This window comes from Dermacentor silvarum, chromosome 3 (genome assembly GCF_013339745.2).
Source record: "Dermacentor silvarum isolate Dsil-2018 chromosome 3, BIME_Dsil_1.4, whole genome shotgun sequence".
Taxonomy (NCBI): Eukaryota; Metazoa; Arthropoda; class Arachnida; order Ixodida; family Ixodidae; genus Dermacentor; species Dermacentor silvarum.
In genome coordinates this window covers 157,407,220-157,432,229 of record NC_051156.1, presented here as the reverse complement: position 1 = coordinate 157,432,229, position 25,010 = coordinate 157,407,220, and the positions used below count along the sequence as shown (strand labels likewise).

At 45.4% G+C, this 25,010-nt stretch overlaps 1 protein-coding gene across 1 annotated transcript in view; it reads right to left on the bottom strand.

The window, feature by feature from the left end:
- The window catches only part of LOC119445961 (uncharacterized), a 153,141-nt gene extending 130,167 nt beyond the window's left edge, over nt 1-22,974 (bottom strand). The window contains exon 1 of the mRNA XM_037710263.2: nt 22,550-22,974. Coding sequence (XP_037566191.1) covers nt 22,550-22,609 — 60 coding nt within the window. The 5' untranslated portion in view covers nt 22,610-22,974. The remainder of the gene's footprint in view (nt 1-22,549) is intronic.
- Nucleotides 22,975-25,010: the final 2,036 nt, after the last annotated feature.

Below are 25,010 nucleotides of genomic sequence, written 5' to 3'. Positions count from 1 at the left end.
TTTTCTTATTTATTTATTTTGCGATAAACTTGTACTTCCTCGCTTGAAACGGTTTAAAAAGTTGGCAAATGCTGTTTATGTACGTTTAAGGTGTATTTCATTTTGCTTTTTATTAACAGCGATAAATCGCTCTCGACCAATCGCGACCGGCCTGCGTTTGTAATCTCCGACATCACGAACGCGTAGTGCGGGAAATTCGAAGGGGCGTCAGCACCTATCCTTCAGTTTTTCGCTATTTTCTCGCTTATTAAAAATCTGTTCGCTGTAAGAATAGTATGAGTGTGATTGTGATAGGATAATCTACAATTAAAGCTCAATTTCCGGTTTCTCTTTAGTGTCCCTTTAAGATGAAGTCAATATTGGGTTCATACACTTAGCATCGTCATTTTTTTTTTGAGAATCTTGGCAGCCGTTGCCTACATAGCACAAAAAGGCGTAAAAAATCGGCAAACTTTGTGCAGCGCGATAGAAAATGCTGACTATGTGCACGTCCATGTGCACGCCTGGCGAGTGCATATACACAAGATTTCATTTAATTTATTTGATGGTATGTGATGGATGCCTACCAATGATCGTAGGCATCCAGTGAGTAATGACTTTCATTCACCTTGTTCCCTAAAGCATCTGCTTCAGCAAGAATGAATTATTTTTTAATTTTTATTTTTTTATTTAGCAATACTGCAGACCACCATGTGGTCTATGTGGGTGTGGCATACAAGTAATCAGATTCATAACAAGCAAGTAACAATCAGACCGGAGCTGGCGAGACTAGGGAACTCTGGCAGAGAACGGTAGATGACGGATATACTGCAACGGTCTGGCCTAAAGTGTTCTTTTTCTGGCCGAAAGTGCCTGATATAACGGTAAGTGCATTTATAGAGTTCGATAAAAAGTGGTGAAGGACCCCTTTATTGTTTTACTACCTCTCTTTTTGCGCATCTATTGTTTTTTTCACAAATACCAATTGCGGGCTTCTGACTGCGCGTCTGGAATACGAGGTTCTCGTGTTACGCAGCCGTTCGCTACGTCTCGTATGATGTGGACAATCTACTGTGCACAGAACCCAATATTTTGCTCTAAGGTGTCCGTGCGTGCGACGCATCTGTCATCTGTAGTGTCGCTATATGCATTTCTTCCGCCCCGAAAGCAGTCAACGCAACACGGCCAGTCATATGAAGCCTGCTTAAGCGCATTGCGGTGCCTTCCGATGCAGCCGGCTCACAACGTTTCGAATATCATATTCGCATGGGCAGCTTCTTCTGAAGGGCTATCCAAGTGATCGAGTCGTCACGCAAGTAGCAGCAACTATTCTCGACGATCAAATTCCAGTATGCCGTAACAGCCAGAAGGGGTCTTGGCGCATCGCGTGTTCTTTCACTGTTTGCTTCTCTGGTATAGCCTAAAATTGGCGAGTTTAAGTCGTCAGTGGGAACGCGCTGAAATGAAATGTAGCAAAACTGCTCCCTTTATCGAGACTTGATTATTCGTACGAATAGTACATTTTAGTATAAAATTTCGACAAAATCTGCATTATTTCCGTCGTCCTGGTGCCCGAACTTTTGAAATACTCCAATGAATGTTTACGAGAAGAAAGCGAACCGAGGGGCCCAATTTTAATTAATCATATCATAGGAAGCCACCGAGGACAAGGAAAAAACGGGCCCCTCGGTTGCCTTTTTTCTCGTTCATTACATAACGAAGGCTCGAATCCGGCAACAATGATGCCTAGAGGTAGCATATGTGGGTTTATTGACCAGTTGCCTTCCCCCAAAAAGAACACGTACTCGTGACGCCTGCAGCAGAAAAGATATTCCACATCCTCCGCTGAGGTTGGTGAGTGGTGGCGCTGGCTAACACTCCCAGATTTAGTTCTAGCTGTAAAGCATAAATACCCCAGAAAGTAGATGGGAAAACGGCGCCGCGGTAGCTCAATGGCAAGAGCATCGCACGCGTAATGTAATGACGTGGAATTGTTCCCCACCTGCAACGAGGTATTTTTTCATCCATTTTCATTTCCAATAATTTATCATTTCTTTAATTCAATTAGTAAGTACATATGTAACTTCCGCTATGTTGTCCTTGCTGTCCTTGTTTGTTGGCTTCTTATTCAATGAATATTTTTACTTCGAGGCGTGAAAACATAATCTGGGGTCGACTAATTGGGGCATTGCGGTAAAAGGCAACAGTATTCCTAATTCAGGGAAATTTTCCACCTTTCGCACTCACTCGTCTCGCCCTGGCGCAAACAATAAGCTATTCAAAAACCAACAAGCGCGCTGCCTAGATCACATGGCTGTAGACTATTGTGTCTCCAAAGATTTACGCCAACGTACGCCACCCAAAAAACAGCTGACACTTCAACCCTTCTATTCAAAGCCCCCAGTATCCATGCCAACAGAACACGTTGTCAAATTTATCGCCTGGACGGTACCAGCGCTTTGATGTTACAGCGCTGATACACGCAACTTGTAGACGAAATAATGGGTGCCCGCCTGTCCCGCCTTTCCGTATTATTCATGTTCTGTGTTTTCGTTTTTGAGACGCTCTAAATATTTACAAATAGTGAAACCAACTACCACAACTTTCTGCCTTATCTACTTAACTAGTGTGCACCTGCAGCGTTGGAGTAGCCAGGAGCAATGCGAGGAACTGTGCGATTATCGCGAATCGAAGTGCGGGGAAAAAAATAAACACCTCAGGAAGATCACCACGAAGCATGGAGGAATGGTGAGAGCGAAAAATGAGAGACGGTGTTAATGGCGGCAACGTCACATGGGCACTTACATCCACTATGGATGATATTAAGGGAGTAATGTCGCTTGCGGGTGCGAGTCGAGCCAATGGTAATGAGCCTCTACTGCGGGCAAGCTTCTGCCTCTTCGAACCATGACTTCGCAACATTTATTTGCGCTTATTTGCGTTTTTTTTTCAAAAAACCGCTTAAAAATTCTTCGCTCTCGAACGCTGCCTGACACGGCACTTTACCAATTCGGTAGAATAACATAATTATTGGATCGAGCTTGGCGAAAGGCTCTTTATTCGTCACCAAGCCACAAAAATGCTGCTACCTTGACCGAAGTGCGAGCCATAAAGCATCAATTACTTAGCGGCGCTTCCATCCTTTGGATATGATTGGCGACGTTAATGCGATTAGCTACCTATCTTACGGTGATTGTGCCCATGTAATTGATGTAAATGGTGCGAAGTTTGGACTGGTTAGGTACCATTCCCAGTGACACATATTCGTTGGCGCATGGCCAGGGCTAGGAAGCGTGCTAGGAAGCGAGTTGTTTGCCCACGGGCATGCGTCTCAGTTCCAAGTGACAAAAGCTGGCGTCAAAGAGTTTCATTGAAAAGCGGAGCATAACCAATGGAACATACTCAGTGCCATAAGCTGGTCCGACGGTTGGTACCGATCCCTGTTTAGACAACACAGCAGCTCGATGTTCTAGGCATTAGGACCATGGACTACCTGATGACCCAAGCTGGCGTGAAAAAGTGGCAGCCGAGGTCCAACGGACAAACAGACATACCGCAAGATAGGTAAAGTTCCCAATAAATGCTAATGGCATTACCAATAATTGACATGAAACTCACTTTCGCTTCAACTATGGTGAGGACATGAAACAGCGTGAAACGGACACGGCGTCACCAGGCGATTATCAAAACGTGCACTGATGAGTGACCATCAGTTTAACGCGGTGTATTTTCTTTCCGCCTGTTACTCGTTCTTTAAATTGGTCGCAAAACATGCAAATCAATGCCATTTCACAAAGTGCCTTGAATTACACCGATGCTGGTTTGGTTATAAAGAAAGCGTCACTCGTCAAAAGTTTGGTCTCACGCCAAGCAATTCTTCTTTTTTCGGACGTTTCAATGTACATGTTTTAGCTAAGAAAATATACATAGCAAACGCTCCGCAAGGCATGCTTCTTCGCCAAAGAATGGCTATAGAAGCTGCATACGTCATAGCTGTATCGTTGCCGTGTGAGTTTTGTTTTTGTTTGTTGATCAAATACGACGGCACGGAGATGCTTCCAGATATTTAGATATATTCTGCAGTTCAAAAACACCCTTCATGAATGCAGCACAACTGCCATAATCGTATCAATACGAACTTAAGGTCGCTTGAAGACGACTTCAGTGGTCGGAGCACATCATCCTTAGCAATCTCAAGTGATCGAAGAAGGCATCAAGTTTATTTTGATTTCATATATTAGGCCGATTTCCTCTTTACCTTTTCATTTCTTGCTCTTTCCCCTTCCCGCTTATACTGTTTTGGAACTGTTTGACTAGCGCTAGTTTTTTTTTTCTCTCTCCAGATTTCCTCAGTATGCAAAAAACAATGAGTGCGCTTTTTTTTTACTTCATGAACAACGTTAACGGCAGCGAAGTCTTTGATTTATGAACACACGCGACGGTTATATGACTACCGATGTAAATACCTGAGCCTAACACGAAGAGGGCCGCAATTATTTTCCTCCAAGCTTATTTGAGAGCTAAATGGGCATCCTTTGCTCATTCGTACAAAAAAGTATCCATAACAATAAAGGAGTGAAGTAAAATGTGTAGGAAAAATGAAGAAAGTAAACAAGCAGAGTCGGAGACCAGAAGGGGGAAGCGGATTGCAGAAGCGCACTCTTTTATGCACGAAATAATGTAGCTCTACTTTCTCCCCTAAGTACGGTTAACGAACAAGCGACACCTTAAACACGGAATACTCAGTCAGCAAAAATCTAGCGCCTTCGAGCCAGTAAGTACGCAAAAATATTGACACCAATTATTTTTTTCTGGGAAAAGCGAGCACGGAGTCGTTTGTTACAAGCCGCAATTATCCGAATCAGCCAAGTGGCAAGAAATAATGAGCCCTTTTCATCGTAGGCTTGGCATTGGCATTCATGATGAAAAAAAAAATGAATGAACAACGGAACATGAACTCTATCGTAAGGGCGCGGTTCCAAAACACAGCGTTCTTCTTATTCTAATTGTCGCCGGCTCGAACAATCCTATCTGAGAACGCAGGTATGTATACCGAGGTCCTGGTTTCAGCATATGCGAATATTGCGCAGTACGTCGCAACGCCCCATAAGCCGCCCAACGTTTTGTTTTGAAGGCAGTAGAGCGTATTGCGTAGCCTTCCACCATGTTTGTTCTCCTCGTAGGGCAAGAGCGCTCGGTACAATTAGAATGAGGCCAGAGGCCTCTGTTTTCTAAGTGAGGCTTTCCTAATGCGGGGATGGTCGGGTAAATCGGGTCACCTTGGTTTCAGCGTTCTGTCTTAAAAAGAGAAAAAAAAAAAACTCCTGTGTATGTCAGTTTATTATTTGGGCGTTTAGTGGGGATGTCTTTAGTTTAAACAACAGTACTTTTTATGGCTACACTTTTAGATATTTTTTATGTGCCACATTTCAATTAGAGTTTCAAATTTCAGTGTACGTTTTCTCATAAAGTAATGACGCAATGACTATGTATATTGACGGGTGTATTCCACACATTACAGTCCTAATACAGAACCTAAGAAAACTGTGCTTGTGTTTGAAGCGTGCATAAAAAAAATATTGCTCACACATTCATGACCTATAAGAGGGGAACGGTAGTATATAAATTTTTGGAGTGCATAACATTTAAACTGTTTTATATTTGAGGTTCTGACTGCTGGCAATACAAACGATTTCCTGGTCACGATATTCAATATTCTTTTATGAAATATGTTTTTTTTTCTGTGTTCGCCTCTTGCGTTGTTTGATAGTACGGATTTGCATTTTACATCAAGCTCCTCCTGCTTGGGCCAAATAATTGGCTGGCAGTATTCCGAAATAAATAAAGTAAATAGATTTAGAAAGTAAATAAAGTATAGAATTCAGTCCGCTGTCTTGAGTCAATTATAAGAGCCGCTCAGTTAAAATTACGATATAATGGGGTGAAAGTAACGGCTAAAATGCATGCAAAATTGATTGTGTGTGGGTAACCTGAGATCTTTGAAAAATGACATTTCTTGGGCTCGCACGCGTTATACGGCCGTTATCCGCAATATTCCGCCGTCTCCTGAAAACTCTGAACGTGGCAACGAGTTCACATTTGGTAGTGTGTGCGAAAGGTTAACGTATCTGAGCATCGCAATTACTTATGGAATACCCCCTTTGCGCGTTTGTTTTCGGGCGTTATACGAAACACACAGGTAGCTTCGCCTACTGTCCTTGTAGAACTGAGATCGGCACCGACTTCATATTTGGTGGGTTTGTGGGTACGTTAGGTTCGATATGCGTGCGATGTTTAAATGTGTACACGTAGGTTAACTACGACGACATACCAAGGATGTTTTTGTGGTGTCCTGAGAGAACCAAATGTGACAGCCAGTTTATATTCGCGCAGATGTGGGTCCAGTGTTCTATGTCCTATTTTGGCAATGTTGAAATGCTTTTGGTTTCATGACAGACAAGTGCACTTCTTAATTCAATTCCACTAAACTAATGCAACTCCACTTCCTAGCTTCGCTAGAAACTAGGCGCCAAGGTGTCACAAGTCTGCTAATCTTCTCATTCTTCTTTTTTTTATGTGACGTTATAGATACTCCGTTCTTTTGCGCTGTTTGTGCCTCGAATCCTAGCCAACTAGCGTTGCCAGAATGAAGAGGTATGCACTATTTTTTATTCCTTTGGATTTTGCCGCCAACACCTGAATCCCTCTCCATCGAAATTCTCTCGCCATTGTGTGCTCGAGTACAGTCATCCGGATCAGCTATTGATCATGTGACCCCGCGTTAAGAAATAGCAACACTTCTATAGCAAGTTGTGATTAGTTCTGCTGTGGTTAGTGTTTTGTCAAAGAGGGTAAAAATGTTTATTAAAGAAATAGCAAGGAGTTAAGCCTGAGCTAGACTCCTCCAGCCTGCTACTCTGTTTCATTAAAGGAAAAGGTAAATAAAGAGGGTTACGAGTGGCGATGATTCAGGCCGAGGACATGAATAAATAGTCCGTCAGCTGAACTTTTCGCAGCTTCTGGTCAAGCCCCGAGTGGTGCAAGATTGCACCGGGCGGTGCAAGCCCCGCGTGGTACACTGCAAGAACTGTGCTGCGGCTGGGTATCCGTATATAGTCTGGTCGATGTTCCAGTAGAACGACTTAAGTTACGGTCGACTTCTGGTTTTGGACTTCCATCAGGAACTACGAGGACGAGCTAAGCCACATTACGATTCAGATTTACGAAAAAAAAAAACGTCCAAAGGCGGGGCCACAAACGTACGTGGTGTTGTTCGTTCGATAGAGCCAAGTTGCTAGCTGCTTCCGCGTCGTCTATAAGTGGCGCTTGTCCAAGCAACTGTGCCGGAACGCCTGCTTGCTTTTCCTGTTCGGGAAGGCCCCATAATTGGCGTCGCCCGTGGTCACCTCATTAGCTCGGCTCTCGGGCTTCCTTTCCCGCTCCGCTACATCCTGCCACTTCCGCAAAGCGGGACCTCTCTCCCTCACTTCTTCTGCAGTCTTCTTTACCTCGCAGTTTGTCCTCCTGCTCGAGTGCCCTAAAACCTACCACCTCTTACAAGAAAGGGTGTAATACGCCTTTCGAACAATTCGCACCTCCTTTCTCCGAGCGGTCACGCCTCATTGCGTCCTATAAGCTTCCGTTGCGTGTGCGTGCTCAGAAACCCGCACGACAAGCGGCGACGTGCCGCAAACACCTGCTGTTGGACCTTGTCTGTGGCTAACGACACCCACAACAACGGCAACAAAGGCGCCCCGAGGTCTAGCGGCTGTGGTGAGAAAGCAAAGAGTTACACCACCAGCAACATCGTCATGAAGCTGGTGCGCAGCGGAAGTTCTTACAGCTAGAAATCTCCTAGAACGAAGCTCCTTCTCCCTTGCACGCCTATTATGCCGCTCATGAACTGCATGCTATGGCATATCGGCGAGCCGCTTCGTGCAGTTGCGAACTTGTCGGTATTGAGATAGCCGAAATGCCAGCGCATTCTGCTCGATTGATGTACGTATTCACCGTAAATGCTTGAGATTTATACAGAGAGACGGGTAGTAAGGCCTAATCGAGTGCCTAAGTACTGCGACCCAGTGCAACTCTGTTCAAATCAAGACGCAAATCCTGTACATATTGTGTATTGAACGAGAGGTTCTTCGGAGTGTGTTAAACCAAATAAACAGCAGACCACTTTCAGTAACGAAGTTTCTTGGACCATAGTCCTACGCGTCGCAGGCTAACAAAACGACGCGGGTAATTACTCTACTAGCCTCAGTGACCGATTGTGAAGTTTTGTGTAAACGCACATGTTCACACAGAGAGTACATTCTTCCCAATCTCTCATTTCCTTCTTTTTATTCCTTTAAACCCCTTCCCCGTGTAGGGTAGCAAACCGGACGTGCGTCTGGTTGACCTCCCTGCCTTTTCTTCCTTCTTTTGCTCCTATTTATCTCATTATCTTATGTACTCCTTGGTATCTCCTCGGCACACAGACTTTTTAATGGAATCGCACGTGACATTCAATGGCCTATATGACTTTCTCAAATGTCTCGTGCTTGGGCTACCCCATTCCTGGGCCACTAGCTAGATACGTATCGGTTTTGTAACAATGGGTTATGTGCCCATTCGTGGCCAACCCTTCTATAGCACATACACACACTCACGCACGCGCACACACACGCGCACACACGCGCCCGCACGCACGCACACACACATTGCTTTCCTTCCGGTAGACATGCTCTTTAAATAATATTTTAGCCAATTCACGATCCTGGCCGAATATCATTACCGAAGGCGACTGGTCAATAGTAAAAATTAGTAGCCCTTCCCCTGTGGAGGAAATGGCAGTTAGCGAAGCTTGTCGTGTGTTTCTTCGGTGTTCCTCCAAACGAACTGCACTGACAAGTACCACGTTGTGCCGAACCACAACCGGTCACACGAACTGCAGCTGGCCACGAAGTTCCGGTTGAGAAACTCGCGTTGTAACCTCGCCGTCGCAACGGGGAAGTTGGCGCTAGCTTGCCGATGTCTGCAACACCTTTGTCGGGTTCCTGGAGGGCTAGACGATGCTGACATGTGGCCTCAGCATCGGGTTTCCGCAACTCAGGGTCGGCGGCTCTTCACTGACGTTTGCCCTCAACATCGCGCTCCCTCCACTCGGGGTCACCGGCTCTTCGATGACGTTTCGCCTGGGTTTTGGAGGCCCTCACGCTAGAATCGGCACGTCGACGACGAGGCCTTTCCCGAGCGCGTTCACTCAGGATGGATTTCTATGAAATTTCTTCAAAATTAAATCTGTCCGTAACATAGACATTCAACGGCTCATACCCCCTTAAGCAATGGCTCATACTCCTCGTAAACGCGGAGTCTCCATTAAGGCCAACCTCCATGCAGCGAACTTTGGCGACGAATTTCACGTGATGAAAAATCCAGCGCGAAGCGCCGCCGCGAATTCGTCACACCACACTCCATGCAACCAAGAGCGGGCGAACGCCGCCGACCACGTAGTCGACGCCGCCCGCGAGGAGTCACTTTGGCAAGACGAGCTAGGCTACGAAAGCGATGATGGCGAATGAAAGCAGAAGGCAAAAATACGCCTAAACCAATGTTTTTACACGTAAAATAAGGCAACTGACCTGAAAAAGTGCGTGCATAAGTGTTCGCTGTTAGCCGGAACCTATTTAGGTTGCAGCTCTTTTTTTTTTTTTTTTTTTTAACGCGACCCGTCGGTATCGTCGATACTAGCCCTCATCTGTGACATCTGTGACTCGCTCCGCTCGGCAACAGCTGAGTTTTTCTCCCGTCGGCTTCCGCCTTCGAGCCTGCCCTGCCATCGTGGAAACACCGCGGAAAGCTGTGTGATGACGGACATGGCATTCGTCTGTCGGAACCGTCTTCGCCAGTTGAAAATTAAGTTGTTGCTTTAAAAAAAAAATCAAGAAGAGAAGGAGGGATCCATCGATAGCGGCCATAGTCGTCACTGCAAATGTAGTCAACCGACTTTTCCGGAGCAAAAGATCCCGACAAACCCCGCACGCACCACCGGACCGTCACCCCTGTCGTCGCGCCGTAATTGTCGCCACGTGGAGGGAGCCTTAACCCCCCCCCCCCCCCCCGCCCTCGCGAGGTGACACACAAGTGGCACCGATTTTGACTATTGCCGTTCCCCTGCGTCGCGAGAGCTGCGCTAAGGGTATACAAAAAGCACGGGCCGGAATGGGGTGTACCGTACGTGGCTTGCGAAAAGGCTCTCTTTTGTCTCTTAAAGTAGCGAGCCGCCCATACGCCGCACCTACGCGATGCTTCAGCTCGCGTTTTTCTCGGATGTGCCAGTGATCTACGCACTGGAAACGCCAATCAAACGTCTTTCCAAATCACGGTGGTACGCAAGGCATCATGTTGCAAGTATGCATGGGCAGAACATCAAGGGGAAGCGAAGCCTCTAACTACATAGAGTAACCAAAACAAGCAGTGACCGCATATTATTTACTAGAACATTAAGGCAGGACAACAAACAAGGAGGAGCAACGGCGCTGGAAAACAAGCGTTTGAAGCGAATGTAGGAAATAGTCCAACAGTAGCCAAGCGTCCACAACCAAAACTCCCGCCTACGGGCGACCGACGGAAGCCAACCTCCGCGCTGTGGTCCGATTGGTCCACGCTCTCCGCCGCGCGCGACGACTTCCGGTGGAGGCGGTTCGCTGGGCGGATAATATCTGGAGGGAGTGGATCGGCGGCGGACAGCCAGTTTTTTGACGTCGGGTGGCGGGCGGATGTCGCCAAGCGGCCGCCGCCGAACGTTCGTCGCTTTTTCCCTCCGTGGAGGTTGGCCTTTACGATGACAGAAGTGAAATTCTACTGTGGAATGATGATTAGCGGCAACGCAGCCAGCTGTGCAAGCAGACGACGATGACGAACGCGGGAACAGTGGCAAGAGCGCGTGCCGAGCACGAGCGCATGTCGACCACCTGTGCATATAAAACCCCGCATTTGAGGGAGCCTATGATGAACCGACAGTAACTAATTAACGTAGCGGTCTCGCAACTCGGAGGTCGGGGGTTCGAATCCGCAGCACGACGAGGAATTTTTATTTTCGTGCGGCTTGAGAGAGAGTTTTTTGCGGTCACACCTACAACGGCAACCGACACTTCTGAGGCAATACAAGCTTTGCTTGAAAAGCACTTGCAAACAAAATGCTTTGTGAATTCGGCCCCAGCTACCTGCTAAATGCTTCGCAGAACATTGATTCCCACAGCACGTGGGATCTTCAACATTCCCTTTTAAAGCGAAGCTTAATATGTCTGTGCGAAAGCGCATATGGCTAGGAGAAATCGCCCGTGTACAGAGAACTATCATCATCAGCATTGGCTCCAGCGTCGTCTTCTTCCGCAGCTGGCTCGTAGGAGCCCCTCGGGTTGCGCTCATGCCACTGCCCCCGCGTTCGTCGTCGTCGTCGTCTTCCACAGCTGGCTGCGTTGCCGCTCATCATTCCAGCGTTGAATTTCACTTCTCTTCTGTCGTCGTAATGAGGAGGCCGCGTTTATGGGGGTATGAGCCATTCATTGTCTTACGTAACGGACAGATTTAATTTTCAAGCAATTTAATTTCGAAGAATCGCAAGCGGCAATGGCGGGCGAATGCTGCTAACCACACCACCGAGCAAACTCGAGACATCGAACGCAAGCTACAACGGCGGACCACGGGCATACCGTCAGTGACGTCATTCTCTCCACCGCAGCCGAACGTGTGTGTAACCTCATAATTGCGAAATACTTTAATGAACCCACGGGATTAACCCAGTGGCTAACACCGGGAGCACACGTTTCAGCTTCGCTGGTTAACCATCTTCACGGAGTGGAAGGGCGGCCGACGAACTTTTTTAGGGGCGAAGCACCTTAGGGCCGAGCCTTCTCCCTCGTCGTCCGTTGTCCCTCCGTAGCTCTGGTTTGCATGGAGATCGCTAGGGACGCTGCGGTGCACAAAGACTATATAAGCGCTGTATATACTGTACACATGCACAGTATATATATATATATATATATATATATATATATATATATATATATATATATATATACGGGGGATTCACGGTTACCCGAATGATCCCCCGGTGCTTCGCCCACTCATGATCATTCACTTCGTGAATATGTGGTGACTTTTTTATTATTATTATCTTTATTCGCATTTCTTGGTTATCTTCAGTGTCGTTGTCCGTAGTGTTTCGTCTTTGTTACGTAATGAGCCTGTCGACCTCCTTGCTCTATCTCTTCTCTAAGAAACAACTATGAAGCAGGATTGCTATGGAAGAAGTTTTCGATTAGTTCCTGGCGCCCGAGAGTTGATTTTATAGCTACGAACTATTTTGTAACTACAGGGCTGCAACTGCTAAGGGAAGTGTGTGCTACTGGTTGTTAACATTCCGTAAGTAATCACAGTGAACAACTTCACCGTGAATTGCAACGCCGTTAAGCCGCAGCGCGCAATGGACACGCAAACGCCAACGTATATACTGACAACTCCGTGCATATGCACAGGAATTATGCCCCATATAACTTCCGCTTTAGAGGCGCCCGTACTTTTATAGAGAAGTGACTGTTTCCTAGAAAATTAGAGCTTCCTAGGAAATAAAAGTTCCTACCGTTCTCCCGAAAATGAAAACTTTCCCCCCATAACAAACAATTCGTTCATATGCATTTCCCAAGACGCTTTCATTCCCGTTCTCCTAAAACGTAATGAGTAGCGATGACCAAAGTTCTGATCAACAACACGCACACGCCGGCTAAAACTCCAGCGTAGGTTCTAGAATTTTATGTGCTGATTTTAAATTTGCTGTCTGTCTTTCTTCTACCAAAGATAAAGCAGTCAGCATTGATTCACAGATATTTGGTGCACTCCCCCGTATATTGTGAACATATTAATATATTATGTGGCTTACGGTTCTTACTTTCTTAGTTTGTTGCTTTGTTTGTTCCTTTTTTTATTTCTTCCTTTCGTTGTTTTTTTTCTTTCCTTCTTTCTTTGTTTATCAATTTTATTTATTTCAACACAAAGCATAGAACTACAATATTTCGTCAGCCTGCCAAAGCATTGATGTTTCTGAGGAAACCATTACCTGAGTAAGAACCACTGCGCTTGCACAGCATTCATACTTATCATGTGCCATAAATTATCAAATGCCGCATGCGCAATAAAGGTTAAAAAATACCGTTCAATGAGATAGATGCGTGTATGCGTTGTCTCATCAACCAAGAACACTAAACAACTAGCAAAATCATATGTCAATTTAGGCGACAGTTTACGCAGTCGTTGACCCCACGAAACGAACTAATTAGCTCCGCTTTCTTAATTGCGCTACAGCTGGGTCTGGCACTCCTAAACTTCCTCGACCCAGATTCTTTGCAAGGGTGTGTCCGCTGAGATGTTCATCTTCGCCGCTAAATAAAAATAACTGAGCAGACCAGTAACACAGCTGTCTGCGCGACTGACGCGGGTGGCGTCTTCCGTCTAATCAGGCAAACTCGTTAAATGCGAATTAGACGCCCGCCGATGACAGCACATTAGCACCCGCAAGTCCCACACGCGACGTCGACGCTATAGAAACTATTAGCCACTGCAAAAAATAAAATAAAATTAAATATCGTTGGCTATGAACCCGTTTAGTGACGGAGAAATGTGGTCCACGTAATCTGAGTGTTTTCTTTTTTTTTTCGTGTTTAACGTACATGGAGCCGTACAAAATACGGGTGGGTTGTTTACGGAGCTGTCATTTCCGCTAAACATGTCCTTTGATAGTGAGGTCGGGATAGTTAGACGCTATGCGTAAGGATCAGTCGAGAGAAATAATTACGCGAATGTGAGAGGACGTTCTTCCTTTCATAACCCTTTACCACTCTACCTGTGCATGGTTAACTAACCTCCCCCCATTACGCAATCAGATATCCCCCTCCCTAACAATGGGAAAAGCCGTGCTGTCCAGCTCGGGCCCGCTTGATCAACACCATCTGGTGCGGCGGGCCGAGTGTTAGCTGAGAGGAAGCTACCGACTCGCGTTCTTTTATTTTTTTTTCTAAATAAATGTTGTTCCTCTTTGCTCCTCTTTTCACACTCAATCGTAACCTTGAGTCGCTGCAATGTATAGTAGGCTATGCGTTTCTACACTGGAAGCTATAGTTTTCCGGGTGGAGGTACACACACACACACACACACACACACACACACACACACACACACACACACACACACACACACACACACACACACACACACACACACACACACACACACACACACACACACACACACACACACACACACACACACACACACACACACACACACACACACACACACACACACACACACACACACACACACACACACACACACACACACACACACACACACACACACACACACACACACACACACACACACACACACACACACACACACACACACACACACACACACACACACACACATATATATATATATATATATATATATATATATATATATATATATAGCTACTTTATTGACTACGCATGTATTCCATCGTTGCACAAAAAAGGATACCTCTCATGGATTCTGGTTCAGGGTGTCAAGATCTTTGAGATCTTGCTGTAGATTCTATTTTGTCAGCGGATTCTATGTCTGCCGTCCGTTCTCTCGGAGAAATTGAGCTTTATGATAAAGTGGACCATCGCTGCAACGTTCTTTCTAGACCAATCCGCCAGTCGCAGCGCAAGGGTCCATGCTTTCATTCATTTTCGCATAAGTTATATACCTTACCTTGGTTTGAGTATATCGACGATCAGACAACGTATACTATGTATTCCGGTATCCCTCTTCTGTACCTCCCCACCTGGTGTCACATTTGTATGGTAGGCCTACTTTGTTTATCTCTATGGAACTCATTTATTGTGTAAGCAACGAGTATGTTATTGTGCTTCGCCAGGCGATGGCACCTTCTTTTCTACTCTGAGTAGCACCAGAATTTGTTGTGCTTCGTCACGGCATCTCACCTAATTTCTGCTATTTTGTTTAATTTATTTCAATTTCCTCGTTGCTGCTGGGCCTTTTCACTTCTCTTGAAGTCCTGCAACCCTGATGTGGCAGGGAGTATGCGCGCCTTCATTATCATCTATGTCTACGAGTCTCGGAACTGATTTTAGATATTTTTGTCTTTCTAGGTGCTCGTCTTTCTGTCCAGTATGTAATGAACCTTCTAGGTATGTCTTCAGCCTTCATCGCATGGCAAGCTGCTTCGCTGTCCACTTAAGAATGTTTAGTCTTCCGCTGCGTGCGCCTGGAGGTGGACAAGTGGTAGAGTATACCTTGGCCATAATAAACAACAACAAAAAACAAAAAACAAAAAAAACTTTGCCAAGTGTTTCTCGTGATAGAAGTTCTAGTGCAATCCTCAGCAAGCGTGCCTTCATTGGCAACATCGACTAACAGACACTTCAGCAGGCGCGGAAAGGTCCATCTTTCTCGCGTGCAATACGGAACGTCACATGGCCACAGACAGAGGAGGATCATCCGCTAGGTGCGGCATGAGCATGAGTCCGCATGTCGACGCTCGTACGCATGCGCTTCAAGGAATTCTGGAGACTTCCGGAGAATACTTGCACTGAACTTGCATTTAAACATAGAACTTTATTGAAATAAAATGTCTTGTATAGTGTAGGAGCTGTGGGCACCTTGAATATATATTTTGCTGCAAAATTCATTTAAAAAAAACGTCTTGCCCTTCTATCGCTTTCAAGTATTAAAATTACGTATCAATCTTGCCCTTCGATCGCTTTCAAGTAATAAATTACGTATCGATGTCATTCCCGTAGTCCTAATCATAGCGTTGTTGGGAAGCCTGCGCTTTTCTAGCAAAATTATTCAGAGATAAAGCGGTCTGGGGCTGGCTGACGCCTCAGGCGCCCGAAGTGCAATGCATGCCCGAAATAATTAAAAAAAAAAACCTTTTCCTTGCGCTCTTATGGTATTTGTTGTTTTTATGCTTGCATAGGGAAAAAACGTCGCTACGAATTAAGTCAACCCTTTTTCGTTTTGGAATATAGTTAAGGAGATACTGGCGTCTCTCCTAAATGCGCTGTCTACTTATCTGCTCCGACGTGCAATCAAAAGATCAACACTCTTGGGGTAACAAGGCCAAAGCAAAACAAAACGAACCATTTGTTTCCATTTTTTAAATACTGCATTAACTTGTACCCAGCTGCGCTTCTATTTTCAGAACAATTGGCAAAATAATCACCGAATTAAGCAGATAACCATTATAAAAATAATAAGACAGTAAATCAAACAAAGTTCATCAATAAAGCATGCCGCCTACAGACAGACAAAGAACTTTATTAAACAGGTCCTGAGAAGCCCTGCCCTATTCAGAATCAAATAGAGAAGTCTGAGTGCACCACCCGCATTACTTTGTCGCCGAAAAAATTTGAGCGTCTAGGTCTTCCTATTCACGAGGACAGAGACTCATATTGACCCGGGGTAATCGGAGCGACACGAATGTAAGGCAGGGCAATGAATCTAGGTCTGAAGAGTAATGATTCCTGACGATAACCCACAGCATTTTAGCCAAGTGCAAAGCAAAGACCAAACAGCGCTGCAGAAGAGTCGGCCCTTGAAACGTGGCACCTATGGGACAACGAAGAAATGATAATGTTACTGCCCGAAGGTAACGATCTCACATAATTTATTGTAAGCCTTCGTTCTTTGTGCAAAAGAGCCCGTTGTGGTCCTTGTGCCGAGACATCGACCAAATTGAAACCTCCCTATTTTCTCGGTCGGACAAGTCGAAGCGCTTCGACAAAATCACTAGCCAGTATATAGAAGCACACTAACGATACTCGACTCATGGAAAAATGATTCGGCACATGTATCCTTTACAGTACCTGCAGCAAATATCTTGTTTTCTCTGCCACATTATGACAGACTGACATTCCTTATGCTTATGGCGTTTCGTATTGTGCAAAGAGGAGCAGGTTGAATGATGATGATGATGATGATTTATTGGCATCCCCTTTGAAACGGGGTGGCGACAAATAGTCACCTAGCCTGCTTGATTTAATCAGGTATACTACACATGTTCTTTATCTCGCATTTTTGTATACCTTTTTCAAAAATTTAGCTTGTACCGCTGCCTATGATTTTAAGAGATCAGGTCGTATCGATCTTTTCCCTGCTTTTTTTCCACCAGTACTCTAATCGTCTCTTGCTGATCTCTACGGCTGATCTGTTTATGTTTCCTTCCACTTTAAACCCAAGCGCTTCTGGGAGTTGCACGTTACCTACGGTTCTCGCTGGGTGGATCCCGTCGCATTCCATTGGATGTGCTGAGTGGTCTCTGGATCTTTTCTGCAGCATACACATGTCTCATCTAGTTCCGAATATTTGTTCCGATATGTTTTCGTCCTTAGGCCACCGGCTCGAGCCTCAAATAGCAAGGCACTGCCCTTTGTGTTATCGTACAGATTTTCCCTTCTAATTTCTTTCTTCTCATTCTTGTAAATCTCCATTGTCCTTTTCGTTTCCATTCTTTGCATCCAATTCACGGTCTCTATTTCTCTCACTTTCTTTCTGATGACCCCTGGTTGTCTATTTACAGTTTCGATTATCCTGTACTTGGTTGCCAACTTCCTTGACCTCTTCCTCCATTCTGTGTCCACACTTTTCATGTAGAGATACTTGTGCACTTTAGCCACCCATTTATTTTCATCCATGTTCCTGAGCCTTTCTTCAAAACTAATTTTGCTTTGTGCTTCTCTGACTTCAAAAGAGGCCCAACCCATGTCTCCATGCACTGCCTCATTTGTCGTATTACCGTGTGCTCCCAAAGCCAACCGGCCTACTGATCTTTGGTTAACTTCTAAACCCGCCAATATATCCGATTTTAAGCATATAATGGCATTTGCGAATGTTAGCGCTGGCACCATTACTCCTTTCCAGATTCCACGCACCACCTCATACTTATTGTGGCCCCACAGTGCTCTGTGTTTCATTAATGCTTGAACTCAATGCCCAGCAGCGCCCTCTGGAGAGCGCCGTCTGCAGTTTCCTTGTTGGCCCCCCGGATAAGCGCTATTACACATGAAAAAGCACGTAAATGAATGTCAGTAGTTTGCCGCTTCAGCCCAGTGGCTATGTCATTTCGATGCGGAGCTTGAATTCGCAGGTTGGATCCCGGTACGGTGATCCCATTTTTGTGGGGGCGAAACGTAAAAGCGCCCGTGTGCTTAGATTTAGGTGCTCGCTATTGAACCCAGGTGGTATAAATTAAAGCCGAGTTACGCCACTACGGCGTGCATAATAACGAGATCATGGTTCTGACACGTAACACCTCAGAATTTCAGTACTTTCTTTTTTTTTATACACAAAAGCCTTCTGTAGACTACAGTTGCCGCAGCTCATAGGCGGTTTTTAGGAGTACAAGTGCAACGCACTCAAAACATTATAAAATGCAAAGCACACAAGTCACTTTTGAACGCTGGGGTGGAATTTGAGTTGTCATATATGGTGAGGGGGGCGGGAAATGTGCGTCTGTGGCACAAAATTCCGAACACTGGTATAACAGCGCAAAAGTGGTGCTCAAGTCGTTGGGCCACCGTGGAAATGACCAGAAGTGCTGCGCCGCATTAGCGTGCAACATGACCTGTGCGCATTACGACAAACGCAGTTCCCAGCTATATTAACGTGACAGCGCTAAGGGCCCCCTGTATAGCAGAAAATCCGGCATCAGCGTAGGTGTCTCAGTGGGCGTGCCGGCGTCACCCTGAACCACCGCGACAGCGCAGGCTGTGCACGTGGCGCAAGGTGTTAGCGAACAAAAATTGAATTTCTCTAGGTAAAATTTGTCAGAAAACTTGTAAAAGACGACTTGACCACAACCTACAGACATGACAGCGTCGGACTGTAACTTTAATTTACGAGAAAACATAATTCTGTTACGAGGAAACTCAAACACGAACACCTTTTCACAGTGGCGCGCTCGGGTAGGTGACTTGCAGAAACTCCATCCAGATGGCGCTCACCTCCTCGGCAGCGTAGAATGGCAGCGGCGCGCAGAGGCAAAGGTGGAGAAAAGGGAAAACTGCAGATGCCGGGAAGCCTGACAAGCGTTCAGGGATACTTTGAATGCTATTGCGCTCCACTCTTAAAGGCGAAGCTTAAGCGTCCTCCAAGTTTTTATTTGAAATGACGATACATACTCCTTCAAACAATTGTTGCATGGCTTTGCAATGGTTAACGACAACTTACATGCAGACCATGAACATTCGATTATGGTTTACGCAGAAAGAAAACTAATCGTCGGTTATTCCGTGACAAACCGACGATATGATTAGGATGCATGCCATAGTCGGGCAGTCCAAGTTAATTTCGACCACATTTGGTTCGTTAACTCTCAAATAAGTCTAACTGTCCAAGCGTTCTCACATTTGGCTCCCCTGGAAATGCGGCCAGTGTGGTCGGGATTGAACTTGGGAACTCGAGTTCAGGAGCGATGAACCCTAGCCGCTAAACTACCGCGGTGGGTTAGAAAAACGTGCCACTGCCGATGGGATATAGGGCATGGTAACGTTTTTGCTGAAGAATTTTACGCGCAAAAATAAATACTGAAACGTTTTAATTCTGCCTTGTGGCAGTGTTTTTGCCAGCAGCAACACTTAAGCAGCATAGTTGAATCATATGTGCTAGGCCTTAGATGAACTAAGCCGACACTTGAACCTTCCCGTATTATGTTGGCGGCAGAACAGCTTTTGACGGAAGCCTTTTGCCACATAACCCTCTGTGGTCAATTTCGTAATGATCTGCAACGCTATAGGCGCACATCTTGGGCGGTATCAAATAGCGGCACTGATTTTTAGCATTGAAACGACAGCTGCTTGTTCACGGGCCTAAATTTTGCTGCAGAGCCTCGATATTCTAAAAACCTAATGAGCGTTCTTGTGCCCTCTTGTACAGCTAAATCGTTCAATCTCAGCTGGCGCATTAACCTATGTTTTTGTCCATCTCAGTACTCGGAATATTTTGAATTATGCGGTTTAGCTGTCTGAGTGTTGCAACACCATGCAGCACTCGAAGGCCACAACACTACCTGACACTACCGGCACTTCTTTATTTACTTCCGAGTTTAGTGCTCAAACTCAAACTCGTTCAAACTCGGATGGTTTTGAGCACTCGTGTCCGTAACGTCCTTTTGTGTTACCATACTTACACTTATGCCGGAAAGCCAGAATAGTGGAAGTACTCTACAACACTCACCTGATTCCATTTACGCTACACTCACCTAAAAGGTGACATTGAAGGTTTCAGATTTACGTGGCCATTGCGCTCTATAATTTCCCAATTTTGTTAGTGCTCAGTTTCTAAATTTGCAAACGTTCAAGTCAATGATCAATCGACTATATGCTAAATCGCTAAAAAAAACTTCGCTGCACAAGCTATGCCCATGCTTTAGCCGCTAGCGGCAAGTGCGTATCTAGCCGCTAACAGCAAGCAGCTGCGAATGCGACGGCCCCAGATAGTGTCCTCTAGGCACGAAGCACACATTTCACGCCACCATTGCACACAATGTGGATGGAAGAAGCAATAACCCATTCCATATGATGCGCTGCCACACATCCACTGGCCCAAAGAACTAATTAATTAAATTGGGTGAACACGTGACACCATCACAGACCAGCAATCGAAGTGGTTGTATCGCACTTTCCGCTCTTTGTCTTTTTTATAGACTTGAAGCAGTGATAGAAGCAGAAAACGTGTCATTCGCTTGTATAAAAGCTGCCCGTTCTCTTTTTGCCAATCAACATATGGTGACATTTTACTTCCTTTTCAGTTTCCACAGTGCGCACCAGCACTCCGTACCACGCTCTTTCAGGTTTTTTCTGTATTTCTTATCAATTTTTTATGTGCCCCTCTTTGTTTCATCAGAATCAGAATATGTTTATTGAGTTATCAAGTGCGTACTATAACAAGGGTACAGAAGGGGCTCCTCGAGCACAATACTGCTAAGGGAACCTTCTATGGGAACCTGTTTCATGGGCTGAGGGAGAGAGGGTGACGTTCAGTGAAGATTGGAAGGCGTTCGCGAAATCCCATCAATGCAGTCATGTCGATGGGTTATTACGAATGCCTAAAAAACGAAAATACTGTTTTATGTTGGGGTGACCATTCCCATGTGCAAGACATGCAAGCTTCGCACTGCCACTGTCACTCGACACTTGAAAAGCTCCGTGTAGGTTCTTCTTGTGTAAGCTTGTCTGCGATTGTGAACTTGCTTACCTCAGTCAGTGCAATAACAGCCGCACTGACTGAAGCGTTGAGAGGCAGCCACTTTAAGAATTTCGTGTATTTCCTGATCTTCTTTTGTTAAACTCACACTGCAGAAGAAGCTTTGATGGTAACTACCTGCCAAACAATGAAGCAAGAGGATTTATTGTCGTATTCAGCAATATGTCATATTTCTTGACGTATTTACACTAGCGCGGTATTGGTGCACATGACCATGTTAAATACGTTCAATACGTACGACCATGATACGTTAGATTCAACAATTTTGAACGATTTACACCTATATAGAGAGTCGAACTAACATGGTTCTCTTGCTAGTTCAATGTTTTATTATCGCTCATCTATTTAGTTCTAATGTCAACTATATGGACCCATTAGCGTTGGCACCGACACCAAAGCTTTTAATTGATTGATTGCAACGTCCCGAAGAAATACGAAAGCTTTAAGACAAGGCTTATTGGATCATACTCGTTTATATTTTGAACGCTTGAGTATCTTTCACACGCCATCAATTTAGACCTTCCCATTGGAATACAACCACTGCGGTCGGGAATCAGTAGTAGTATAAGACATTTATTCATCCAAAAATTGCAGGCCGAGGATCAAACCCGCAACTCCATGCTCAGTGCAGGAAGCCATAGCCTAGTAAGCAGTAAACTCCTTGCACAGTCTTGAACAATAATTATGACTGAGCAGGATTTCTGTGCAGCGAAATCAGCTGATCTGAATAATGAAACGAGCTACATGACAGCTAGTAACGTCAGCTCCTTGAATCATACCACAGATATTTTACTCGTTTGTTTACTGACATAAAGAAGGTGAACGAAAAGTCATAATGTGCAGACATTTTTTTTTCTAGAAGCGGACATCAAGTTTGATGGAGCCTTTTACATGACTAGTTATAGACTACAGTAGCTATTGTGCAAATTCATGAGGCAACACTTCCTAGAATAAGCTTTCTATACCACTTAACAGTTGATCTCTTGGTGGCGGTATCTACCCTAAATTTGCTAACGCCTACCCAACAAAATAGTTTAATTCATCAGGATATGCAGCGCTCGGGCAAAACTTAATATAACTCAAATTTGTCATTCTGAACATTGAAGATGACTGAACAGAGCAAGGACGCGCCTTGAGAAACAAATGGGCAGTGTAGAAGGACACAATTCCGGAAGCGGCGTACGCTTTTTTTTTTTTTTTGTACTAACCTTGCCGAATATCTTCAGTGACGGTTACGCGTTGGTGTTGCGTGCATTACAAAAACGAGCACACTTACGATGAGGGCGGAACACAATGAGGCGGTGACCAGCAGCAGCACACCAAACAGGGATGTCATGGTCGACGATGCAGTTCAAGTTGTGAACGCAGTGCAGTAGTGCCTGTTTCTGATACTCTCTACACTCGCCTTCGTATAAGTTCACGCTAACTCCGGAAAACGAACTGCTACGCCGAGCTAACTAAGCTACAGTGTACTTCGAAGCAAAGTTACTGACGGCTTCGTTTCTTCTATAACTGCTTCCGGTTGTCCTAGTAAAACTGAGCTTTCCGATCAACACTCTCTTCTTTTCAGAGACTGACCTGCAATCACACGTTTGCTATGATTCCTGCTAACGTTGAAGACCGCTTACGCTATTTTTCCTTGCTTTGGTCACGCGACGCTTGTAGAAGAAATGAAACAGCCGCCAACGAATTGTGCCGTGCCGCGCGAGCACTCTGAGTTAGGCGTTCGTGCGACGGCGCGCTTTTATGGAAGCGCGTGCCGGCACCCACGTGACCAGGAGTTGGGCGTCCAATCGTTAGAGAGCGAGACGCGCCGGAAGGCGGGTTGAAGAAGCCGGGAGTGCGCGGGAGTTTGGGGCTGAGGTGTGGGTGATGGAAGAGGGGAAGCTCACCGGATTCTATAGGCGAAGGGGGTGGCGCCTCGGATGCCGCTTCGGCATAACTCTCCTCTTCCATGAAAAAGTTCGAAGAGAAGGAGGTCCACATTTCTCTGTGTTAGCTGCGGGTCCACTCTCCTATTTTTCAAGAGCTTTTCCATTTCTTTACCCTATTCCACGCTCGTATGACAGGGACGGCAAAGGATGGAAAGGTGCGGCGTCTGCAAAAGGTTGGAAGTTGATAGAGAAAAAAGAAAAGAACGTTGGAGAGTTGTCGGGTCACTAGACTGGAGGGCCAGATGAACGAAAACTTCAAAGAAAAGAAAGCATAATTATTGATATGGAGGAGTACGAAATATGAACAGTATAACTGATTCACGGAAAATCAGAGTGTGGAAGCGCCCCTTCGATAAATGAGTGTGGAAGTTCGCTCATGATGCATACGACCACAGCTTTCAAGATCACCACAATCTGTGCATGCTGTCGCATACTCAGATTGTTAGAGGTGCTAAGTTGTGGCCTAGTTTTGATCTTTAACCAGTTTGCCTGCGTGCCTGTGTAACATCTTTCTTGGCAACTTGGGTCCCTGGGCATGTGCCGATGGGTATGCACCGCTCTTTAATGAACACGTTTCACGACAACTTGGGTCACTAGGAATGTGAAACTCTTCAGTTAACCTCCTTGACGCAACCGATTTTCGCACACAGTGTGTCGATGCGCCGGGGGAGAATGACCGTCCTATTATTGAGGATACGGCACAGAGAATACTGCACAGCTCTTGGCGCACACGGCACCACTGGCGTGACTATTCTGACGAATGTCTTCTTTAATGTCCTCTTATTTTCCTTGAAGTGTAATAATGACGCATTCGCTACTTCCCAGCTTTTGGCCTGCTAGAAGTTCCACACCGTGCACGGCGACGTGCTTCGTAATGTCCACACTGATATATGCACCAGCAAACAGCTGACGACGCCGCGAGCTTTCCCGGGTTCCATGGCTTTGTGTGTCGTAGCTCGGTGCGCTGTGCCTCAATGTTCGAAAGTCAGCAGCCACGTCCGTACGCTCCTGGAACCATGGCGTGCCAGAACCATGCCAGGAAAGCGGGGCGCTGATCAATGAAAAGCAAGTCCAGCTTCGTTATCGTGCACAAACAAGATTAATCTGACCTATGCACTCTAATCAATACCGCTACGCTGCCATCTTGCACCGGTCATTTCCACGAGGTTTTGAGATGATTTTATAAGTGACAAATTTGTGTTGCTTGCCAAGTTGAAGTCAAGGAGAAAAATAAAACTTCCTTAACGACGTCGTTAGAAGTTTAGGAGAGCAATATTTCGGTGGTGCGCTGTTCGAGGAAATCAAATTACGGGCGTGAAGTACGCAGAGAGCGTTTTTTTACAGGGTGTCCCAGATATCATGCTCCAAGGTTAAAAAAAAGATACACAGATAATTCTACTTGAATAAAAGAAGTGCATGTTGTCAAGACTATCCCTGAGAAATCGGCAGTAATGTTCTAGTTCCTGGCAACCAATTATTTATTTAAAAATAATTATCTAACGTTTTAATTGTTGATCTGTTTGTCGTGATGTCAATCATGACAATCATAAGGCAAGTCAAAGTCAGATGTTTTCGGCAAGGTAGACATCACGTGTTTACTTTTTTCTACAAATAGTCAAAGCCTGTGAAATATTAAAAAAAATAGAGTGTCACTCCGCACTCGTGTGCATGGAATAGCAGTGTCATCAGACAGTCTCAGTGGGAAAACAAGGTGTTCATTTCAGGCTCGCTGTTCAGGACAGTGTATTTTCTTGATCTTGATACGCAATATTCGATGGGAGCTAGTCACAAACATGGATGCTG